The sequence below is a fragment of the Branchiostoma lanceolatum genome, chromosome 4 (genome assembly GCF_035083965.1).
Source record: "Branchiostoma lanceolatum isolate klBraLanc5 chromosome 4, klBraLanc5.hap2, whole genome shotgun sequence".
In the NCBI taxonomy this organism is placed as follows: Eukaryota; Metazoa; Chordata; class Leptocardii; order Amphioxiformes; family Branchiostomatidae; genus Branchiostoma; species Branchiostoma lanceolatum.
In genome coordinates, this window is record NC_089725.1 from 30,271,595 (window position 1) to 30,292,329 (window position 20,735).

Here is a 20,735-nt window from a genome sequence, read left to right on the forward strand (position 1 = left end):
CCCTCTGATATGGCTTGTGCAGTAATGTTCAAGGCTATGAAGTGCCCCTCCCGTGTGGCGCATATGGGCACGACAAGACACATTATGTATTTCTGCTGCCTGTAGAGGATATATACTTACCTTTAAGGTTGATCCAAACTTACCTTTAAGTCTAGTCAGTATATTTTCAGTTGGTACCTTCTTGCCAGGAAGTTACAAACGCCTTGTTGTTGTCTTGTTGCTGTTCTGCTGGAAGGATACGTGCCTCAGTAGCTGATCCGCAATGCAGTGTGACAAACAGTTTTAGATTCGTCATATTTATAGGGTGGTGTTGATTGTCTGGAGCTAGACATTTGAATATTAACCTAATGTTATATGATGATGAATAATGATGGAGTTTTTGTTGCTCAAAATGTCAGACCTGCACAATCTCGTTTGGGCTTTGTTCTGCCATCTTTTGCCTCCCAGCATTTGAAAAACCTCCTTGCGGTAAGTTGCTACCTGCTATAAAGCAAAGCATGCAACTACACATTGCTTGAAAAATATACTTGTCAGGTTGCACTCATATGCTTAATACCTATTGATTGTCTGCATCTGCCTGTTTAGATATCAACACGGCAGGTTGTTTACTCCCTGATGCCTATTACATAGTAAACACCTTTCTGGTGAAATTAGCAAGAAAAAATTGAAACAACTGTTTCGGCATCAAAATAATTGTGAAAAGTACTTTGAGGTGTGGTTCACTGTATTGTTTAATGGATAATTTCATGGTAAATACTATTCATGATTCCATGGTCTTCAGTGTCATGGTCAGTGATTTGTTGGTTTCCGCTGTTCATTGTGCTTGCCAAAAACAAGCCAGGACTGGTGTCCCAATGAATACTTCTTCAGAATAGCCGGGCCTGGGGTGGTATGCTGTCCCCTGATGTTCACACACATGTAGACAGCTAATGTTCTTATGTTCTTTACTTCGCACCATTTCCCTTAAGGAATTGACAAAGACTAGATAAATCAATGAAACCTCTGCATTCAAAGACACCTTTCTTCTGCCCAGAACTCAATGCACGCGACACTATAGCATTAGGTCTCTCTACACATGATGTAACATCCGATATTTCTAATATACTACGGCCGAAATCGATGCCACAGTAAGTAAAGTTTCTTAAAAATGATACTTTATTTCGATGATCTGAATCTTTCACGGGGTTTAAGGGAGCATTTATCTTTAAAAAGGGTTTCAGGAAGCATCCACTACTAAGTGTCATGCTTGTTACACAGAAAAAAATAGCAAACATAAAAACATGTACACATACAAGTAAGAATCAACACACATCCATGAATAATTTCATCAGGTTGGTAAGCTACTCAATAACATGATTCTTTGTCCACAACAAAGTGTTTTATTCCACCGTCGTTTCGGTGACCATCTATCACCTTCTTCAGGGCAATTATGACTGGTTCACTTTGCACTGCAGCACAGGTGTCGCTGCTTATTGATATATATTTTGTCTTTTTATTCGGATTAACATACACTTTCAAAAGTGATATATAGCAGCTTTATACAACATATTACCAGCCCCCTGCCGTAGTGCTTGCATAACTGTACATGTGTGGCCCAAGGGCTATAGAAACGGAGATGAGCATCGCGCTATATACTTTGGAAGGACTAAACTTAATTAAACTACATGACCAGTGCAATGGTCAAGTGAGTGGAGTGTTTGCCTATGATTCCATAGGTCTCAATTTCATTCCCTGCTGAGTCATACAAAAGACTTCAAAAATGGTACATACTGCTTAGTATTCAGCATTTGTGAAAGAGTATGGCAGTCAAACACACACATCACTACCACTGGACTAGCCCCCTGCTGTAGTGCACAGTTGTGTGGCCCAAGGGCTATTGAGATGCACCATCTGGTGTGAGAAGGACTTGAACTTTAACTAATCTGAAGTCAGCATTGCAGCAGCAGGTCGTCATTGGATATGGCTTCTGTTCTGTCATGAGGAAGGAACGTCCAGTGGAAGAACTCTCCCTGGAAATAAACAGAACAGTAATGGTTATAACAACCACTTGTACAGTCATTCGTAACCGCAAATTAACATTATCTGCCAATTTTGAAAAACAGCTTATTTGAGAGATCTATAATGCAGCACCCCCAGGTATGCACAGTTTAGATATGAAGGAATTCATCAAACTGGGGGACGTTGCATAGGAAATCTCTTTAGATGCATTTTTGTGTTTGGGGGGGGTGGGGGTGGATACATGTATATGCAACCTGGCAGAATTGCATATAGATATACTTATGGATTATTCTGGATGTGTTCATGAATTAATTAGGATTTCAATCATGTAATCTGTATCTTTGTTATCTTTTGTCTGACCTGGCCGATTTGAGTATTCCATTGAATAAATCAAGGCTCCAACCTACAAACAAGAAAGTATGAGACACAGTACAAAGAGAGACCAGACGCCGTATTCGGCACGATCACCCACCGCAAGCACCCAAACTTTACCGGCCCCAATGTCCTGCTGGCCCCCACTCTCCGCTAACCAAAGATTGATAACGGATAGTGGGGGCGTAGTGGATCGTGGGAGCCAGCAGGATAGTGGAAGCGGTAAAGTTTGGGTGTGCAGGCAGTGGGTGATCATGCCGAATACAAGGTCTGGTCTTCCAGGGTAGAGACACAGCACCACTCACTTGGACGGGCCTGTAACGCCTGTTGAAAGTATTTTGGTGAGATGAGCCCCTCCCCATCACCTGGGCACAGGATCACGTTGTTGGCAGAGCGGAAAAACTGCAGCCCGTCTGGAAATACAACATCAAAGTGTAATATGTAATGCTACGTGTAAGTGCATATCAGCTCCACATCTGTACATAGACCCGGTTCATAGTATAGCCGGTTGAATTAAAGTAAAGCTATCTCAGCTTGATATGAACGCAAATTTACTAGCTTAATAAGGGTCTTAGCAGGGTATGTCAAATCCTCCTCCAGAGGTGGATTCTATTTACCCTGCTAAAACCCTTATTTAGCTGGTTAATTTGCTTTCATATCACTATCCAGCTAAGATAGCCGGCTAATTCTTTACTTTGATTCAACCTGCTATGATTGGCTTAATATGAACAGGGTCTTAGACTGACCCTCTAGATTTCTGAGAGATGCACACCTATGCATGACTGTGCAACATGTGTTCAGCTGACCCTTGAGACCTCACATAAAGAAGAAAGAGAGAAGTTCGATAATGATTCAGCTTGATGATCTAGAACATCATTGATGACATCTGTCATAGACGTCTAGTGGAGTAACTAACCTAAACAGTACCGCCCTAACACAATATGCTAACTTTAGACAGACTTACAATAGGAATAGGGGGATTGGACATGAGTAACTTGGAAATAAAAATTGCTGTCTGTCTCCACTATCCACCAAGGATTTTCTTCTACTTTTCTACAAGGGATTATTAAAGTAAGAATTAAGGAAGACATAATTTGCATCTAGAATAACAACATAATTGATATGGCAGGAAAGTCCTCACCTCTCATAGCTGCAGCAATGTCGATGAAGACCAAAACTTGACATGTTCTTCTCATCCCTGGGAAGAGAGAAAACAAAGAAATACATTTCATAACAAAACATTATGACAGATATCAAATATATTGCAGTGCTGCATACTTGTTACAGTGGGGCTTTACAAAATGTGTTCTTCCCCACTTTACAAGTTGTGGTTGGGAATGATGGTGACTACCGGTAATCATTGATCAAGATTTTTTTCATCTCCTGCACACATGGACAAATCTTTCCTTCTGTTGTATATCATTATAACTGTACGATCAAACAAACATCCCCAGAAGACCCCAAAGTTGTCCCCTTGGCAAAGGCACTATACACCTATCTACACTAATTTCCTCACTTGATCAGGGGAAAAAAGTACCTAAGCTTTGGTTAGGGACGTTCTCTCAGATGGGACATAAAGCGTAAGGCACCGTGTTTGAGAGCCACACCTCCAGCACATCTAAGAAGCCATCAAACTTATCAAAAAGAGTAGGGGTTCATCCTTTCAGTTTGGTCTTAAATATGCAGCATGTACCTACCATTTCAAAACCGGTGTACTATGCCATGGTTTACAGGATATGCCAAACAAACAAACAACAACAAAAACAGTTCTGACTAAGTTATTTGAATGCGGTAAAAACGTCTTATCATTGGTTTCTCTTCTTTATCTATATTTAGTTATTTGATTGCTGTTAAAAATGTGCTATCATTGATTTCTCTTCTTTATCTATATTGAGTTATTTGACTGCTGTAAAAGAGTGTTATCATTGATTTCACTGTGTTATTCTGTTAGTTGGCTGGTTATCTGTTGATTCTTGATTACTTTTCCTTTGTCTGTTTTCAAAACCGGTGGCCTATGCTATGGTTTATCAGATATGGGAAACAAACAAACAAAAACAGTTCTGACCACTGATGACGCCGTCCTCCCCCGGTTCCCCCGGCGCAAAGTGGATGTGGTTCCTCTTCATCCTGGACAGGCCCTGGAGACCGACAGAAAATTTTCAAACTGAAGAACTACATTGAGTATATCAAAACTATATCTAAATAGGGTATTACATGATATTACTAGAAAGAAAACATTTGCAAGCAACTATATAATGTTTACCTTCACATGGTCTAGCCTAACAAACTAACAGCCCCTCCTACCACTTACTAATGTAATTGAACACCATAAGGTGTCTTCTACTTATAAGTAACCATGGTGACAGCTGTCTGGTCCAGGTCATTGACTTTATTTACATTTGGAATGGAAGAAAAACATAATTTGTTTAGCAAAAACAATATTCCCTTCCATTAAACATAAAAAAATTTAATGGAAGAACAATGATGAAACTGGGGGATTCGGGTCACACCAATTTAACTTGTTGGTTCACAAAATTTAAAGAAATAATTCCTAACTGGAATATCAACCACAAAAACAGTGTGAGGGAGAAGTCTACACCTTTAAAGTTTATCCAGTTTTTAGGAGTGAATACAGACATATTCAAGTTTTCCTCCCTGCTCGCTGTTTTCACAATATCCTCCTGCTAAATTTTCACCAGAACAAAGGACATAAGGTGGTGTGGCCTAAGAGGTATGTTTACTATTCCGCCTCTCTTATACTCTCTCTTGAGCTGTACCTGAGTCCTGATCTTGTCCCAGCAGTTGAGGTAGGTCCCATGTACCACTGTTGGGGCTTCAGCAGGGTCAGTGATGGGCGTAAGCTCTAGCTCCTCTACCTGCAAATGGAAATGCATTACATTGTACAATCCAGTTTATCTAAATACTCGAAAGCTATTCTTCCATTGCATGGTTATGACAAGGACAAGTGCAATATACAAAATGTACAGTATCTACAAGTTCATAGTGCTAAAGACAAAAATTATGTGGCATCACCTATAGCTTGAATGGTGTATATGTGTGTGTGTTAAATGAGTGTGTGTGTGTTATACACTGTGTGTGTTATATGTGTGTGTATTATATGTACATGTGTGTGTTTGGACACAGATTTTACCCTCTATCTAACAGGACCATTGTCATAAACAGCAAACATCTGTACCTCCAGCGTGTGTCCCTGATTGGCTCTGATCTGCAGCCTCCCCGTCTCCTCCTCCTCCTGCAGGGCGAACCGTTTCTTGTCGTTGTCGGCGACGACCTGACGCACGTCCTCCACAGTGTAGCGCTTGAACTGCTGGTGTCTCAAAATCTCGTCCACGTACAGAAACCCGCCTGGGAAAGGGTCAATCAAAATATGTGAAATCTTAACCTTCTCCCTGCTGCCTAACTCTGTAAACCAATAGGAAATTGGGAGCCAAACGGCTGCTTCTGTGTGCTAAAGCTTAATTCTCCGAGTCCTTCTAAGTACAGGAAATGACAGACTGCAACAGTACTATTAGGTTAAGTAAAACCTTCTTTCTTCACAGTTTGTGGGGCAAGCCACAAATAACACTGGACAAACATAAAATAAACCATCAGACAAAAGACTAGAAGATAGGTCCCTCTTCGAATGGGCTGTAACTTTTGACAATGATGAAGATGATCCGTCCCAGAATGTCCAAGCTACCAGTGTCTGATTGATGCAAATGTCCTCCATCAGGTATCTCTGACCTGGGTACACTTGGGAACTCAGTGCAGCAAGATAAAGGCTTTGACTTGACTTGACTTGCAGCAAGTAAGAGTTAAGGGGTAAGAAATGGGGGGTTGTGCAGTGACAAATGAGTCCAGTTGGCTCATCTTGGCAGTTCCATGCCTCATCAGCAGGCAAGGGGTTTGGGTTAAGACTTGGGGCGAGGGGTTATTTGGAAGCCCATTCTTAAAGTAGGTTAAGGTAAGGGGTTATGGGTTAAGGGTCAGAGCAGTAACCTGTGTCTGACCTGAGTCTAGCTGGAAGCCCATCTTGGCGGCTCCATGTCTCAGCAGATAGGACAGCGACTTGGACAGCTTGACGTTGTGGCCAGCCTAAGCGGGGAGAAACCTGTCGTTAGTAATAGTATACATCACAGAAAGAGTTCATGGTTAAAGTCCATGTCACACATTCAGGACCTTCCATCAACTTTGCTCCTGACCACTGCCCTTTGTTGGGAGTACAGTGGCTGGAAATTGAATCCAATTCTAGCTCCAGTTCACTCCTCTGATCGCAATTATATTATAAGAAGAGATGACTTTCTCTGAGCTTCTGGAAGTTGATTTGTCAAAATTCCTCGTCAGCTGGTGCAGATGAATTAATAAGTAGGTAACCCCACTGAACAACTCCCAACCACAGATGACCCTGCTCACCGACTAACTCTGATTTGATGCAGGTCTGGATAAAGTCGGGAGGCTATTGATGGCTATTTGTGACTGGCTAATAATCTAATGGTAAAACATATTTGTGAGACTTCTTCATCATGATTGTGAGATTAGCATGCGTTATTATCGTACGTAACGATTGTTACAATTTATACTCAAGAGTATAGACACGTGCACCCTCATGGTATAAATTAGCCGCACAATGAGAGCTAGTTGGGCAACACTGGTATCAATGTGTTCATGCTGACACAATGAGAGAGCTTCAGTCTTGCCTCTGCCCCACGTCCTCTCTGTCCTCCCCTCCTTCTCTGTTCACACATACACACAGAGGAGCAAAACAACAGTTTTTACTGTTTTCAAATTGTGCTTACGTTATATCTATTGGCAGGAGGGGGGGGGGGGGGGGGGTAATCTCCAATTGCAAGCAGATCTAATGGACCCAACTGGCAGAAGAAGCTTGTATGGCAACCTAAGCTTCTTCTGCCAGTTGGATATGGTCTTCCCAACCATTAGATCTGCTTGGAGATTAGGGGGGGGTGCGTTTGTTGTGCTAACCTAATTTATAATACTGACTTTGACTGAAATAATGAAATGCTTTTTATTTTTAGCAGAAATTCTCAAATTGGTGAATGTGAACTAGAGCAGCTCTATCAATGTAATTACAACGTTAGTAGAATACACGTACGTTCTCAAAGTTTCAGCTGCACACAAAAACTGTAAGCGTTTAGTTGCATACGGAAGGAATAACATACTAGTAAGGGGGAGGGGGGCTTCTAGCTCCTTTACTCTACTGCAAGATACTCACCCCTCGGCCCGATCCTTTCCCTCTGCCTTTCTCTCCTGCCTGGCTCATCTTCGGGGCCTGTTCTGTCGCCGATCTCACCGCGACGACGGGAATTCAAGCTTATAAGGGTTGTGTCTTACGTGTTTGTGATGCAACCTGCACCTGCGGCTATTTCGGGCGAGCGTCGTCATGGTATTTGATGTAGTTCTGCAGCATCTTGCTAGGCGGCGCTTCTGTCAAGTAGACGATGGTCACTTCGGGACTACTACCTGCTACTACTACCGGTAATCTCATTGGCCATGTGATGCAAACTCATGTAGATCTTTCCGAGACAGAGTTGTCCAGATGTTTGTGTAGCAACAGAATATCATCATTTAGAGAGATTTTTATTGATACAACAAATGTACAGCGACTTAAGGTCTACTACATCTATACCAGAGTGTAGGTGCACGTGGTTGTGGCTGCTGACACTAAGTAATTGCATTATCGCAACGAAGTCCTGTGTAACGCTAGATCACCTAAATCCGATGAATTTTTGGCAAAAGGTTAATTCACACAAATCTAGCAAAATAATGGACCATCATTTCTTTTGTTACATGCCGATATTATTGATCAACTTTGTCACTGATGCTATACGTGTTATATATCATCTCTAGTCCTGTCGATACAAAAAATATTGCAATTTTAAAGGACCGCCCGTCGCGTTGAGACCGGCGTAACCGTTTTCCGCGAGGAGAATACTCCTCAAAATTATCTTGCCGCTGATCACCTTTATAATGCAGATGTTGTTCCTTTCTTGAGTTAAAGCGAGTACTAAATATTTAAACACACACACACAAAATCACGAATAAACGGCTGTAGATATAGTTATGTATTGGCACTTTTTTATCCATGACACTGAACGTGTCCAAAGGCAAAGTGTACAAAACTTGCACCCATAGATAAGTATCTGCACAAGGAGTGAGAAGCAATGATTGAAATAAATGTAAGATAACGTTATGATACAGGTTAATAAGGTAGAATGGACTTAACAGTATTAATTCATGTCACATCAATTAATCATATATTAGAAAAGGGCCAATTACCGGCAATATGTATACTCCCGATCCCCACTTTGGAGAAGATCACAGAGACTCAGCAAATTGCCTAAAACATGTCTATAAACATATTTTATTAGATCAATAAAGAATAAAAATAAAAGTAGATTCTACATGACAATTGCACTCCTTTCATTTTTCTAGAATGCATGGGTCATATGCATCATATAATTTTCTCTATTAAATTGACTCTTTATCTCCAGATTGGTATTGAGTATACGTAATTCCCCCAGCGGTGTCATCATTAATTTTTTATCTTTATTGTTCAAACTGTAAAAGGAGTGCAGGTATACGATTACAAACCGTTTTTAAACGCATTCTTCTGAATTGATTTTGTCCCCAGTTCTCATCGGTCTCTTGGTGAGCACTCAATGTTAAACAGGGTAACTATATCAATACGATTCCTTCCATATTTATACTTACCAATTGTGTTTTTACCCAGCAGTATCAGTTCATTCATGAATTGAAATTGTCATCATTAATGTTTCTTCCTTTTGTTATGCTGTTGTAAATTCTGACGGAAATATTCATGGCCAAAGAAGTTTGGACTATTTACATGGACGTCATGGCAAGTCAAATATTGTTTTCTTATATTTACATGGTAAGTCAAATATTTCCATCAACTCACAATAAAGCTGACATATACAGATACTACATATCATTATTATAAAAAAGAAGATGACAGCTGTACTCATAATCTTGTTACATTACTTGTCACTACGTATGCTGTACTTGTTGTTGTTCTTTCGTTTCTCTCACATACTGCACAATCTCGGTTCAATGATAATGGATTTCTGTTTACTAGTATTTGTATGTATGATTTGAAGTTCCCGTCCAATGATTGTTTATTCTGTTTTGTTTATTCTGTTTGCCTGTAGTATAATACATTCAATTTCACTTGTACTTTTCTCAACCTTATGTACTTGATGGCAACCTTATGTTGATTCTGTTTATCTGTGCCTCTGTTCTCTTTTTGTTTTTTATCATTTACAGGTATCATTTTGTTGTCTCAAAAGCCCGACACAATACACTATGATTAAAGTTCATCCATCCATTCATTCATTCATTCAGATCATATAGACTAACCGAGGAGCACCGTCTTCTGCTCTCCCACCGTCATTTTCATAGACGACATAAGAAACATTTTATTTTTCCTGTTTACCATCGTTTTTGTAGATGGCTGGTGAGGCAGTACACATTGCTTCTCCATTGTCATTTCCATAGATTAATTGAGATGAAGCATGAAGTTCTGCCTCAGCCTCATCGCCATACTCACGGTTAAACTCAGGAGTAGATACTCCCTCATCACCACCATATTGATTCGCTGCCTTATTGGTATCATTTACTGTTCTGTCAAACTCCCTCTCATACACGTGCTCCTCATCTACAACAACAACAACATCGGGTACTGTCTCCTCGTCGTTATTTTCATGCGTGAATGGCTTGTGAACTGTCACTGCCTCTAGTGCACAAACGGATTCAATTAGACTTCCTGCCGATGGAACTACAGCCCCTCCAGAGGGAGTACCTGCTTCCTCCTCATTCTCATATACATGTATGTTTATTTGGTCATTTGTACTTGTGGGACAGTGGATGTTGCCAGGGGTTGGCGATCTACCTCCCTGCCCTCTTAAGTTATCTTTGCCACTTGTTACAATTGTGTTCATATTGCTGGAATAAGCAACATTTGTCACGGCTAAGTTGGGTTTTGGGGTCCTACGCTGACAGAGAATAAATACAACGCCAGATACAATCAGTATCGTAGCAAATGTACCAAACCCAAATGACAGGTGCACGGCGACCGGGTCAGTATTGCTGTCTGTCTTTTCAGGTGGCAAGGAAGCTGACGAAGCACGTTGGGGGGAAACTGAAGACGGGCCTTTGATGTCAACAGATAGTGTGGCAGATACGGATCTAACAGAACTGTCTGCGATGCATCTGTACAGACCAGCATCTGCCGCTGTAACATCTGTTATGGTAACGCTAAGTGTACCATTCACCTCTACAGTTACTCTCCCCCTTGTCTCAGTGCTTGTGTTGAGTCCAGATGGGAGAATGACCGTCATGTTTTGTGGAGGGATTTCCGAAGCTGCACAGACCAAACGAAGAGTGCCCCCCAAAACCAATGTGTCATTCTTAATCCTATCAAACCTCAAAGCTATTGGGTCGTCAGGCAGTGTGGATAATATTGGACTTACGACAGCAGAGCTGTTTGAACGACAAAGTTGTGAAGTTGCTGGTATGGGTGATCGTGTGGAAGGTGAGGAGCCAATAGGACTTGTTGAGGCAAATGCAGAGTCTGTAACTACAGGGCTGTCTGTACTTCCAAATGTTGAGGTTGGTGGCATTACCGATGTTGGAACTGTAATATCAACCATAAGTGACGCAAAGGAAGAGCCAACATGATTTGCTGCAATGCAAACGTACAAACCGGAATCTGTCTTAGTTAGGTCCCTTACAATGATGGTACCATTCTCATTCACAGTAACTCTCCCACGTGACTCAATAGTCGCGTTTCGTCCAGATGAAAGAATTACCGTGATGTCTGGGTTAGGAATTCCCGAAGCTTTACAGATCAAATGCAATGCATTTACACGTCCTAGGGTGCTATCTTTGCTTCTTTGAAAACCCAAGACTGTCGGTTTTTCACAGATCAACTTGTCGGGCTCTATATATTGAAGCTTTTGGCCGCGGAAGTTACTAGGTTCCTCACAAATGATTTTGTTTTCAAACAAACGAAGCTTGGGCATCGTTAACCTGAATGCAACCATCCTACAATCACACTGCCAGGGATTGTCACGCAGTTTTATTATAGTACGCTTGGGTAGGTTCGAGAATATGCCAGGCTGAATGTTAATCATTTTGTTAGATTGCAGGTATAGATCATGTAGGCTTGGGAGATTTGAAAGTGTACCGGGTAGAATCTTAGTTATATGGCTGGAGATCAGCTCTAAATATCGGAGCTGGTGAAGGTTTGAGAATGCACCAGGCATAATATTAGTTAACTTATTATAGGACAGCTCCAAATTCTGGAGCTGGGGTAGGGTAGAGAATGTACCAGAGTGAATGACAGTTATCTGGTTGGAATCAAGGTCCAACTTTTGCAGCGTGGGTATCTTTGAGAACATACCTGAATCAATGCTAGTTATCCGATTTGAAGACAGCATCAACTGTCGCAGCGCGGGCAAATTTGAGAATGAATCAGGATGAAAGTTAGTTAGATGATTGATATTCAGGTACAAAGATTCAAGCTTGGGTAAATTTGAGAATGTGCCAGGCTGAATCTCGGTTAGTCTGTTGCCTCTCATAGACAACATTTTAAGACTGGGTAGATTTGAGAATGCGCCTGGCCGAATGTTAGATAGATGGTTGTCATCAAGGCGCAAATCTTTGAGCTTAGGTAGATTTGAGAATGTACCAGGCTGAATGCTTTTTATTTGGTTGTAAGTCAGACGTAAAATCTTAATGTGAATAGGTAGCTCTTGAGGAACAGTGCTGAGGCCTCTGTTGGTGCAATAACAGTCTGATGAACAGCTGCTGCTGCAGGCTGAGGTTGGTTCAGTTTCCTTCAGGATGATCAGCAAAAGAACCAGTAGTCGGTTTGGCATGTTGGACATTTTGCCTGCTAGGAAAGATAATCATTGTACAATGTGATAAGCAGTTGTTGCTACAACATGTGGTCGTCCCGCTTTCCCTCTAAATGATGAATAGAAGAAGAAGAAGCAGTTGTCTCTCCAGCTTGTTGAAAATTTCCTTTCTGAGGAAAAAAAAGAAGATTCAACATGGAAAATAGTGTCACGCAACTAAACACACGTTTTGCTAGAGAATATACAATTTTGCTCCAGATGCGGTGTTTGTTAACAAGCCTATTTGTAAAGAGAAGATTTTAAGGTGTCAGCCTTTATAAGTTAGAACTTTGCATAATGAGTATGTTTCTTACAATTGTAGATTGAATTCCTACATATATTGCAATCATATTTTGACACGTGCTGGGGGGGGGGGTCCCTCAGACTAGGGTATCAGGGTCCGCGCATGGCGAGCAGATGCTATAAGGAGGTCCATGGTTCAAACCGCACATACTTGCGAAATGCAGTATAGCACAAGCAATGTCGACACAGGAACTGTTTACAAATTAGGGGTCTTTGCCTTTGACAAGTTGGGGGACTTCACCTATTACCCATAGTGTATTTCGCTGCGTATGCAAAGTTGGAAACATGCGCGTCCTTATTAGCAACTAGACTGTAAGCATCCCCAAATTGACGACATTTTGTTAAGCTGGCTGCGTATTCCAAGAAAAGCATATGTGCACAACGGAAGCTGGGGGAGCATAGAAGATCCCTAGCATTTATATTTGCGCTCATATTTATAGTGCTTTTCAAAGAAAGAAAGGGTCCTTATAAACTACCCCTGTTGACAATAAGAAAAAATCAATGTGAAAAGTACATGTGGCTGTTCTAATGTTGAAAGCATGCGTCGGCTTGACCAAAGTCGGCCTTGCATATTTCCCTTGTGATTGGTGATTGCAAGTACTGAACCAAAAGGTAAACTAATCTGGCTTTAGAAAGCAGATTTTCTTTTGACACGTCATCTTTTTCTGCCTAACTCAGACTAAGACAGTAGACAAATGGTAACTTCTTGCCATGGACGTATATATAAAAGCACTACAGTTCGCGTTTGCACTCAACTTAATAGTCACTGTGTCCGAAAGCGAGGGTCGTTAAAATCTTCTGTGGACAACAATAAAAACAATCAGAGGCTGTTCTAATGTTGAAAGCAGGCGTCGGCTTGACCAAAGTCGGCCTTGCATATATCTGCTGCTTGACGCTTACAAGTGCGGAACCATAGGTGGAATAATTTGTACAGCAAATTTACTTTTATACAGCAAATTTCTTATTGACACGTCATCTATATATGTCTACTCAGACTAAGATAGCAGACAAATGGAAACTTATTGCTATGGACATATGGAAATTTCCTTTTAACTTCCTATGGAGTGCGCAGTGTTTGGATTTCCAGGAGAGTGGCTATTTAGACACAGACGTTACAAAATCTGTCAATACAAACTTGCTTCTATGTCAGATAGCGAGGGAATCCTTTGGCACCACATTTTAGCTATTGTACACACTATGCCCATTTAAACACTTTGGTTAAGCTCAACCTATCGATGCCCTAAACACACCAGAAACACAATGTTGATAACTGTTGTCTGTGGTCTGCTAAAGATCAGCCTTTGCGCTCAACTTTATAACGTATTTCAAAGAAAAGAAGAGTCGCTGTAAACTACTAAAGTACATTCCGTAGACAATAATAAAACAAAGCCCTCAAAACATGTTCTAATATTAAAAGCAGGCGTCGGCTTGACGAAAGTCGGCCTTACATAAGTCCCGGCTGATTGACGCTTACAAGTGCCGAACCACATAGGTAGACTAATCTGCCATTAGAAATCTTTATACAGCAGATTTTCTTCTTGACACGTCATCTTTCTTTGTCTACTCATACTAAGATAATGGACACATGGAAATTTAATTATTGCTATTGACGTATGAAAGTACAGTTCTCCTTTTCAGCCTCTAAAGAGGTGTAAATTGTTTGGCGTTCCATGACATCCCCCTTAAGTCTATATTATGGCACAAAGTTAAAATAACGGAACGCTGCAAATCCAAACATTTGGAAGTCAGATAGCTAGGAAATTCTCCATACCCTTCTGACACCGCATCATTTATAGCACACACTATATTCTTTTGTAAACTAAGATACGCTCAACCTATCAATGCACTAAACACGGAAGAAAACAAGAAAAATCAAAACAACAACAACACCCGTTTGATGCTGTTATGTATTCGGTCTCCTCAAAGCTAGTCTCACATAATCTTTTCTTTTAAGGCCACATTTGCGCGCGGGTATACTGAATAGTACGGAATCAAAAGTCACACCAACCTGTTTTTCGCAATTTTACTTCCGTAGATGCTTTTCTTGGTCAAGTCAGCAGTTCTTGTTGGACGTAAAACCAGACAGTCTGAATCGAACTCCTCGCGGTGTGTGAGTGGAGGCACGCCTGGCCAGCCTCATTAGCGTCTGGGTCCTGAGCAGACGTCACTTGGAGTATGCGCAGTGGTAGCGTCGTGTTACGTAATGGTTAGAACATTCAGCTGTCAAACAAGGGGGCCCGGGTTGCCCCCAGACATGTCTGGACATGCGCCGTGACGTTGTGCCCTTGGGAAAGGCACTTAACATAAATTCTCTCACTTCGCTCAGGTGTAAATGAGAACCTAGCTTCGGTTAGGGACGTCCCTCAGATGGGACGTTAAATGGAGGTCCCGTGTTCGGGGAGAGCCACATCCCACGCACGTTAAAAAAAAACACCACACCTTTCGAAAAAGGGTAGGGCATGCCCCGGTGTGCCATGGTCCAAAACCTTACAGTCTCGCGTACGTCTTACGTATCGTACTTGGAGTCCACACTACCACAACATCTCAGATCAGCCAGGTCACTTCCACTTTTTAATGATGTCCACTGCCTCTCTGCCAAACATTGATATGCAAATTCCGTTCTAGTCCTTTCTTTTCTGACGTTATCCATTGTTTTCACATGATACATTATGTTACATTATTATTCTATTTATCTTGTTACTTGAAATCAGTTGTAACTAGAGTTCCACGACCTCATACCTTCGCCAAATGATTTTAACCTATATGGCTGACGTATTAGGAGTGTTTCTCATCAATAACAAATCATACCAGTTGATCGTGTTCACTCAAATAACAGAAGTTGTCCAAAGTATGAGCTTAAAAAGGTTATTCAAACATATGTAATCAATTATGCAAATGAGGTCCTTATTAGCATAATTTGTTTCAACGATGTTCACATTCACATAACTTCCAAATGCCAGAAGTATGAAATTGCCATCATTTACCTGTATGGAATTCTAGTAGTTTCTCATTAATTGTGCAAATTAGGCTCACATTTGCATATTTTCTATCTATCAACCTTCCTCTCTTCCTCAGTTACAAATGTCACATATTTGAATAGTCATATCATGGAACACAGCATTTTTTTAAATTGTCTCATTAATTATGCAAATTATAATCTGATTTGCATGATTATCGTCCAATCATACAAAGTATCACCTAAGCTATCTACATACCAAAAATCATGAACATCCATCAAGCCCATCTTGAGTTATAGTATTTTCTCATTTATTATGCAAATGAGTTCCTCATTTGCATAGTTGATATCTATTAATATTTCTCTCTTCCTCAGTTACATATGTCACATGTTTGAGAGTCCTATCATGAAATTTGGCGGCTGTATAAACTTTCCTCATTAATTGTGCAAATTACATGCTGATTTGCATAATAAGTATCTAATCATGTACATCATCACTCAAGTTATCTACTTACCAAAAATCATGACCATCCATCAAGCCCTTCTTGAGTTATTCCCTTTCAAAATCTGAAGCAAAACCTGCTCCTGCAGCTAGGGGGCCAAACCCTATACCACTTACTCTCTGTCCAAAGACCTATCTACCACTCAAAAATCAGGACCATAGCATGTCCAGAACACGAGATATCAAAACAGGAAGTTCCGCTGCAGTACCGTAACAAGCCGCTAGGGCACCCAAAATCTAATCGTTTCGATGTCTCATCAAGACCTACCCACCTACCAAATATCAAAACAATCCATCCAAGCCTTCTTGAGTTATGCCGTTGGTTACAAACACACACACACACACACACACACACACACACACACACAAACACATTAACGCTACCCTCTGCATAACCTTCTCGGCGAAGGTAATAAGTAATACGTTTTAGATTGGAAGCCAAGTAATTCTAAGCACTTAGTTAAGTCTACCTTGTATTATTACTATTATTATTATTATTATTCATTACAGTTTGCGTTACTTTTGTTATTTTATGTATTTAGGTTTGTTGAACAATGCGGAGATTGCCACCCAGGGCACATTGAAACACGCCGTTAATAGGTGTAACCCTCTGGTTAAGTAAATAAACAAACAAACAAACAAACAAACAAAACAAACAAACAAAACGAATGTAGTTCCTGTTTTTTTTCTTATTGAAAATCATATTCTTGTCAAAAGTTTCGTCAAAACTAATAGACGTTTAGCAAAGGAAGAACAGTCAGCATATTGGGTTTGTTGTTTTACAGAAACAATCCTGCGTTTTAGTAATATCTCATCGTGAAATGATACAACTGAGTGATGTGGTGCATGGTATCAGTAGGCGGAAGGATATTTTGTAGAAAGGGGTGTGTCTTTATGGGGTTCTCAAGCCAGGCATTAAATAGCCGCTGCTTTATAGTTTGTAGCTTTAAAAGCATTTCTTGTTTTGTTATTTGGTTATACCTTTAGAAGTTGTCATTTTGGCTGTCAGTCGGTTATCGGTGATTGGTAAAAATATCTAATTTCAGCATTTTTGGTGGTTGCATTTACAAATGCATTTAGGTTCGTTGCACATGAAAACAAATGGTTTCATCAATACCGTTTGAGTCTCGTGACCAGAGCGAGAGGGTTATGGAGTGGCTTGAGAACCCCAACATGAAGACACACCCTTTTCTACAAATCCTTCCACCCACTGATGACATGCACCACATCACTCAGCTGTATCCTTTCACAATGAGATACGAAATACAATACAAAAACGCAGCCATTTTTTTAAATAAGCAACAAACTAAATATGCTGCCTGTTCTTCCTTTGCTAAACATCCACTAGCCTTCACAAAAGTTGTGGTAAGGATATGATTTTCAATGAGGAAAAAAAAACAGGAACTATATTCGTCACCTCGCAATGCTCAAACTGCTCATGCTCCAAGTGACGTCTGCTCAGAACCCAGACGCTGATGAGGCTGGCCAGGCGTGGCTCCACACGCCCGCCGCGAGGAGTCCGATTCAGACTGTCTGATTTTGCGTCCAACAAGAACTGCTGACTTCACCAGAAAGGAATCAGTAATACGCAAGAAACATTGCGAAAAACAGGTTGGTGTGACTTTTGATTCCGTACTTCTCAGTGTACAAGCGCGCAACTGTGGCGTTGAAAGGAAATGATTTTTGAAAATGTAAAACTGGCTTTGAGTATGGCGGCAATAGTTTTCAACATCACGGCATCAAACGGTTGTGTTTTTTGTTTAGCTGTTTTTTTTTTCTTTTCGAGCTTAGGCCATTGATAGTTTGAGCGTCTCTTAGTGTACAAAGTGACATAGTGTGTGCTCTAGCTTGTGCGGTGCCAGAATGGCATGGAGAACTTCCTAGTAGCTATCTGACTTGAAAATGTTTGGATTAGTAGCGTCCCGTTCTTATTAGCGCTTGTGCAAAAATAACCGGGGGATGTCACGAAAGTCATACGATGCACACTCCAAGAAGCTGAAAAGGCAAACTTTGCTTACATACGCCCATAGCAATAAATGTCCATCCGTCCACTATCTTAGTCTGAGTTAAACAGACATAGATGACGTGTCAAGAGGAAAATCTGTTATATAAAGATTTCTAACGGCAGATTAGTCTACCTATGGTTCGGCATTTCTAAGAGTCAATCAGCTGGCAAATATGCAAGGCCGACTTTGGTCAAGCCGACGTCTGCTTTCAACATTAGAACCGCCACTGATTGTTTTATTCTTATTTATATAAGGCAATTTATAACGACCCTCTCCTGTCTTAAAAGACACAGTGACTATAAAGTTGAGCGCAAAGGCGAATTTTGCTTCCATACGTCCATAGCAAGAGGTTTCCATGTGTCTACTGTCTGTGTCTTAGTCTGAGTTAGGTAGAAATAAATGACGTGTCAAGAAGAAAATCTGCTGCACGAAGATATTTAACGGCAGATCAGTCTACCTATGGTTCGGCACTTGTAAGAGACAATCAGCAGGGAAATATGCAAGGTCGACTTTGGTCAAGCCAACGCCTGCTTTCAACATTAGAACAGATAACGTTACATGTACTAATCATTCTTTTCTTATTGTCAACGGAGGGAAGTTTATTATGAGTCTTCCTTTCTATTTTGAAAGACATTTGGGCGCGAATGGGCAAGGGATCTTCTATGCTCCCATAGCTATCCCTGTTCACGTGTGTTTTTCTTGGAATATGTAACTTTACAAACTAGATGCAAATAAGGAGGTTCATGGTTCAAACTGCGCGTGCGCAGAGAACTGCACTGTGGGTAATAGGTGAAGGACCCTAACTTGTCGAAGGTGAAGGCCCTTAACTTGTCAAAAGTGACTGCCACTAATATGTAAACCGTTTTTGTGTAGACAATTCTTGATCCATGTCCAGATGTGTTTTGTTTATGTCTCGACATATTACTTATAATGCATGCCGCTACGTATGCACAGTAGGGACTATAAACCAAGTTTTTTTATCCTTCCTGACAATGTAGATCCCATAATGAAGGGACATTTTTTTGGGGGTCCCGGCGCAGAGGATGTCATCCATCTAATCAAATCAACATGGCCTTACATATCATCTTGTTTAAGGCAACTGAAGCAAAATCGTAACTTTTGTAGTAAAATGTGTTTTTAGTTGCATCTTCCATGTTCAATCTTCTTTTATCTGGAAAGGAAATGTTCATCAAGCTGGAGGGAAAGCGGAACGTTAAGGACCACAGTCTTTATAACACTGTACAATGATTATCTTTCCTAGCAGGCGAAATGTCCAACAGGCTAAAGAGACTTCTCATTCTTTTGCTGATCATCCTGAAGGAAACTGAACCAACCTCAGCCTGCAGCAGCAGCTGTTCATCAGACTGTTACTGCACCAACAGAGGCCTCAGCAGTATTCCTCAACATCTACCTATCCACATTGAAATTTTACGTCTGACTTACAACCAAATAAAAATCATTCAGCCTGCTACATTCCAAAATCTACCTAAACTCAAAGATTTGCACCTTGATGACAACAATCTATCTAACATTCGGCCAGGCACATTCTCAAATCTACCCAGTCTTGACTATTTGATTCTGTCACGCAACAGACTAACCGACATTCAGCCTGGCGCATTTTCAAATTTACCCAAGCTGGAAACATTGTTCTTGAATATGAATCAGCTAACTAAGATTAATCCTGATTCGTTTTCAAATTTGCCCTTGCTGCAAGAGTTGGTGCTGTCCTCAAATCGGATAACAAACATTGATTCTGATATGTTCTCAAAGATACCCACGCTGCAAGAGTTGGACCTTGATTCCAACCAGATAACTGTCATTCACTCTGGTACATTCTCTACCCTACCCCAGCTCCAGAATTTGGAGCTGTCCTATAATAAGTTAACTAACATTATGCCTGGTGCATTCTCAAACCTTCACCAGCTCCGATATTTAGAGCTGATCTCCAGCCATATAACTAAGATTCTACCCGGTACACTTTCAAATCTCCCAAGCCTACATGGTCTATACTTGCAATCTAACAAAATGACTAACATTCAGCCTGGCATATTCTCGAACCTACCCAAGCGTACTATGATAAAACTGCGTGACAATCCCTGGCAGTGTGACTGGAGGATGGTTGCATTCAGGTTAACGATGCCCAAGCTTCGTTTGTTTGAAAACAAAATCATTTGTGAGGAACCTAGTAATTTCCGCGGCCAAAAGCTTCAATATATAGAGCCCGACAATTTGATCTGCGAAAAACCGACAGTCTTGGGTTTTCAAAGAAACAAAGATACCACCCAAGAGCGTGTAAAGGCTTTGCATTTAATCTGTAAAGCTTCGGGAATTCCTAAACCAGACATCACGGTAATTCTTCCATCTGGACGAAACGCGACTGTTGAGTCAGATGGGAGAGTTACTGTGGATGAGAATGGTACCATCATTGTAAGGAACCTAACTAAGACAGATTCCGGTTTGTACGTTTGCATCGCAGCAAATCATGTTGGCTCTTCCTTTGCGTCACTAATGGTTGATATTAGAATTTCAACATCGGTAATACCAACAACTTCAACACTTGGTAGTACAGACAGCCTTGTAATTACTAGCTCAACAATTGCCTCAACAAATTTTATTGGCTCCACACCTTCCACACTATCACCCATACAAACCACTTCACATCTTGG

General features: G+C 40.8%; 1 protein-coding gene across 1 annotated transcript; it reads right to left on the reverse strand.

The window, feature by feature from the left end:
* Window positions 1-713: 713 nt before the first annotated feature.
* On the reverse strand, window positions 714-7,766 carry LOC136433968 (tRNA 2'-phosphotransferase 1-like). Its single transcript, XM_066426598.1, has 8 exons — window positions 7,601-7,766; window positions 6,381-6,465; window positions 5,567-5,736; window positions 5,148-5,246; window positions 4,436-4,508; window positions 3,512-3,568; window positions 2,676-2,783; window positions 714-2,009 (listed from the first exon to the last, which is right to left on the reverse strand). The coding sequence occupies exons 1-8, from the start codon at window positions 7,646-7,648 to the stop codon at window positions 1,975-1,977; spliced, it is 675 nt and encodes a 224-aa protein (XP_066282695.1). The 5' UTR covers window positions 7,649-7,766; the 3' UTR covers window positions 714-1,974.
* Window positions 7,767-20,735: the final 12,969 nt, after the last annotated feature.

Excerpts from the sequence above, each read along its gene's own strand:
- LOC136433968 (XM_066426598.1), bottom strand. The coding sequence starts at position 7,648 with ATGAGCCAGGCAGGAGAGAAAGGCAGAGGGAAAGGATCGGGCCGAGGG. Across the intron at positions 6,466-7,600 it reads GGAAAGGATCGGGCCGAGGG|GCTGGCCACAACGTCAAGCT; the intron begins GTGAGTATCTTG and ends CTCCCCGCTTAG. Across the intron at positions 3,569-4,435 it reads GGAGGACGGCGTCATCAGTG|GGATGAGAAGAACATGTCAA; the intron begins GTCAGAACTGTT and ends CTCTCTTCCCAG.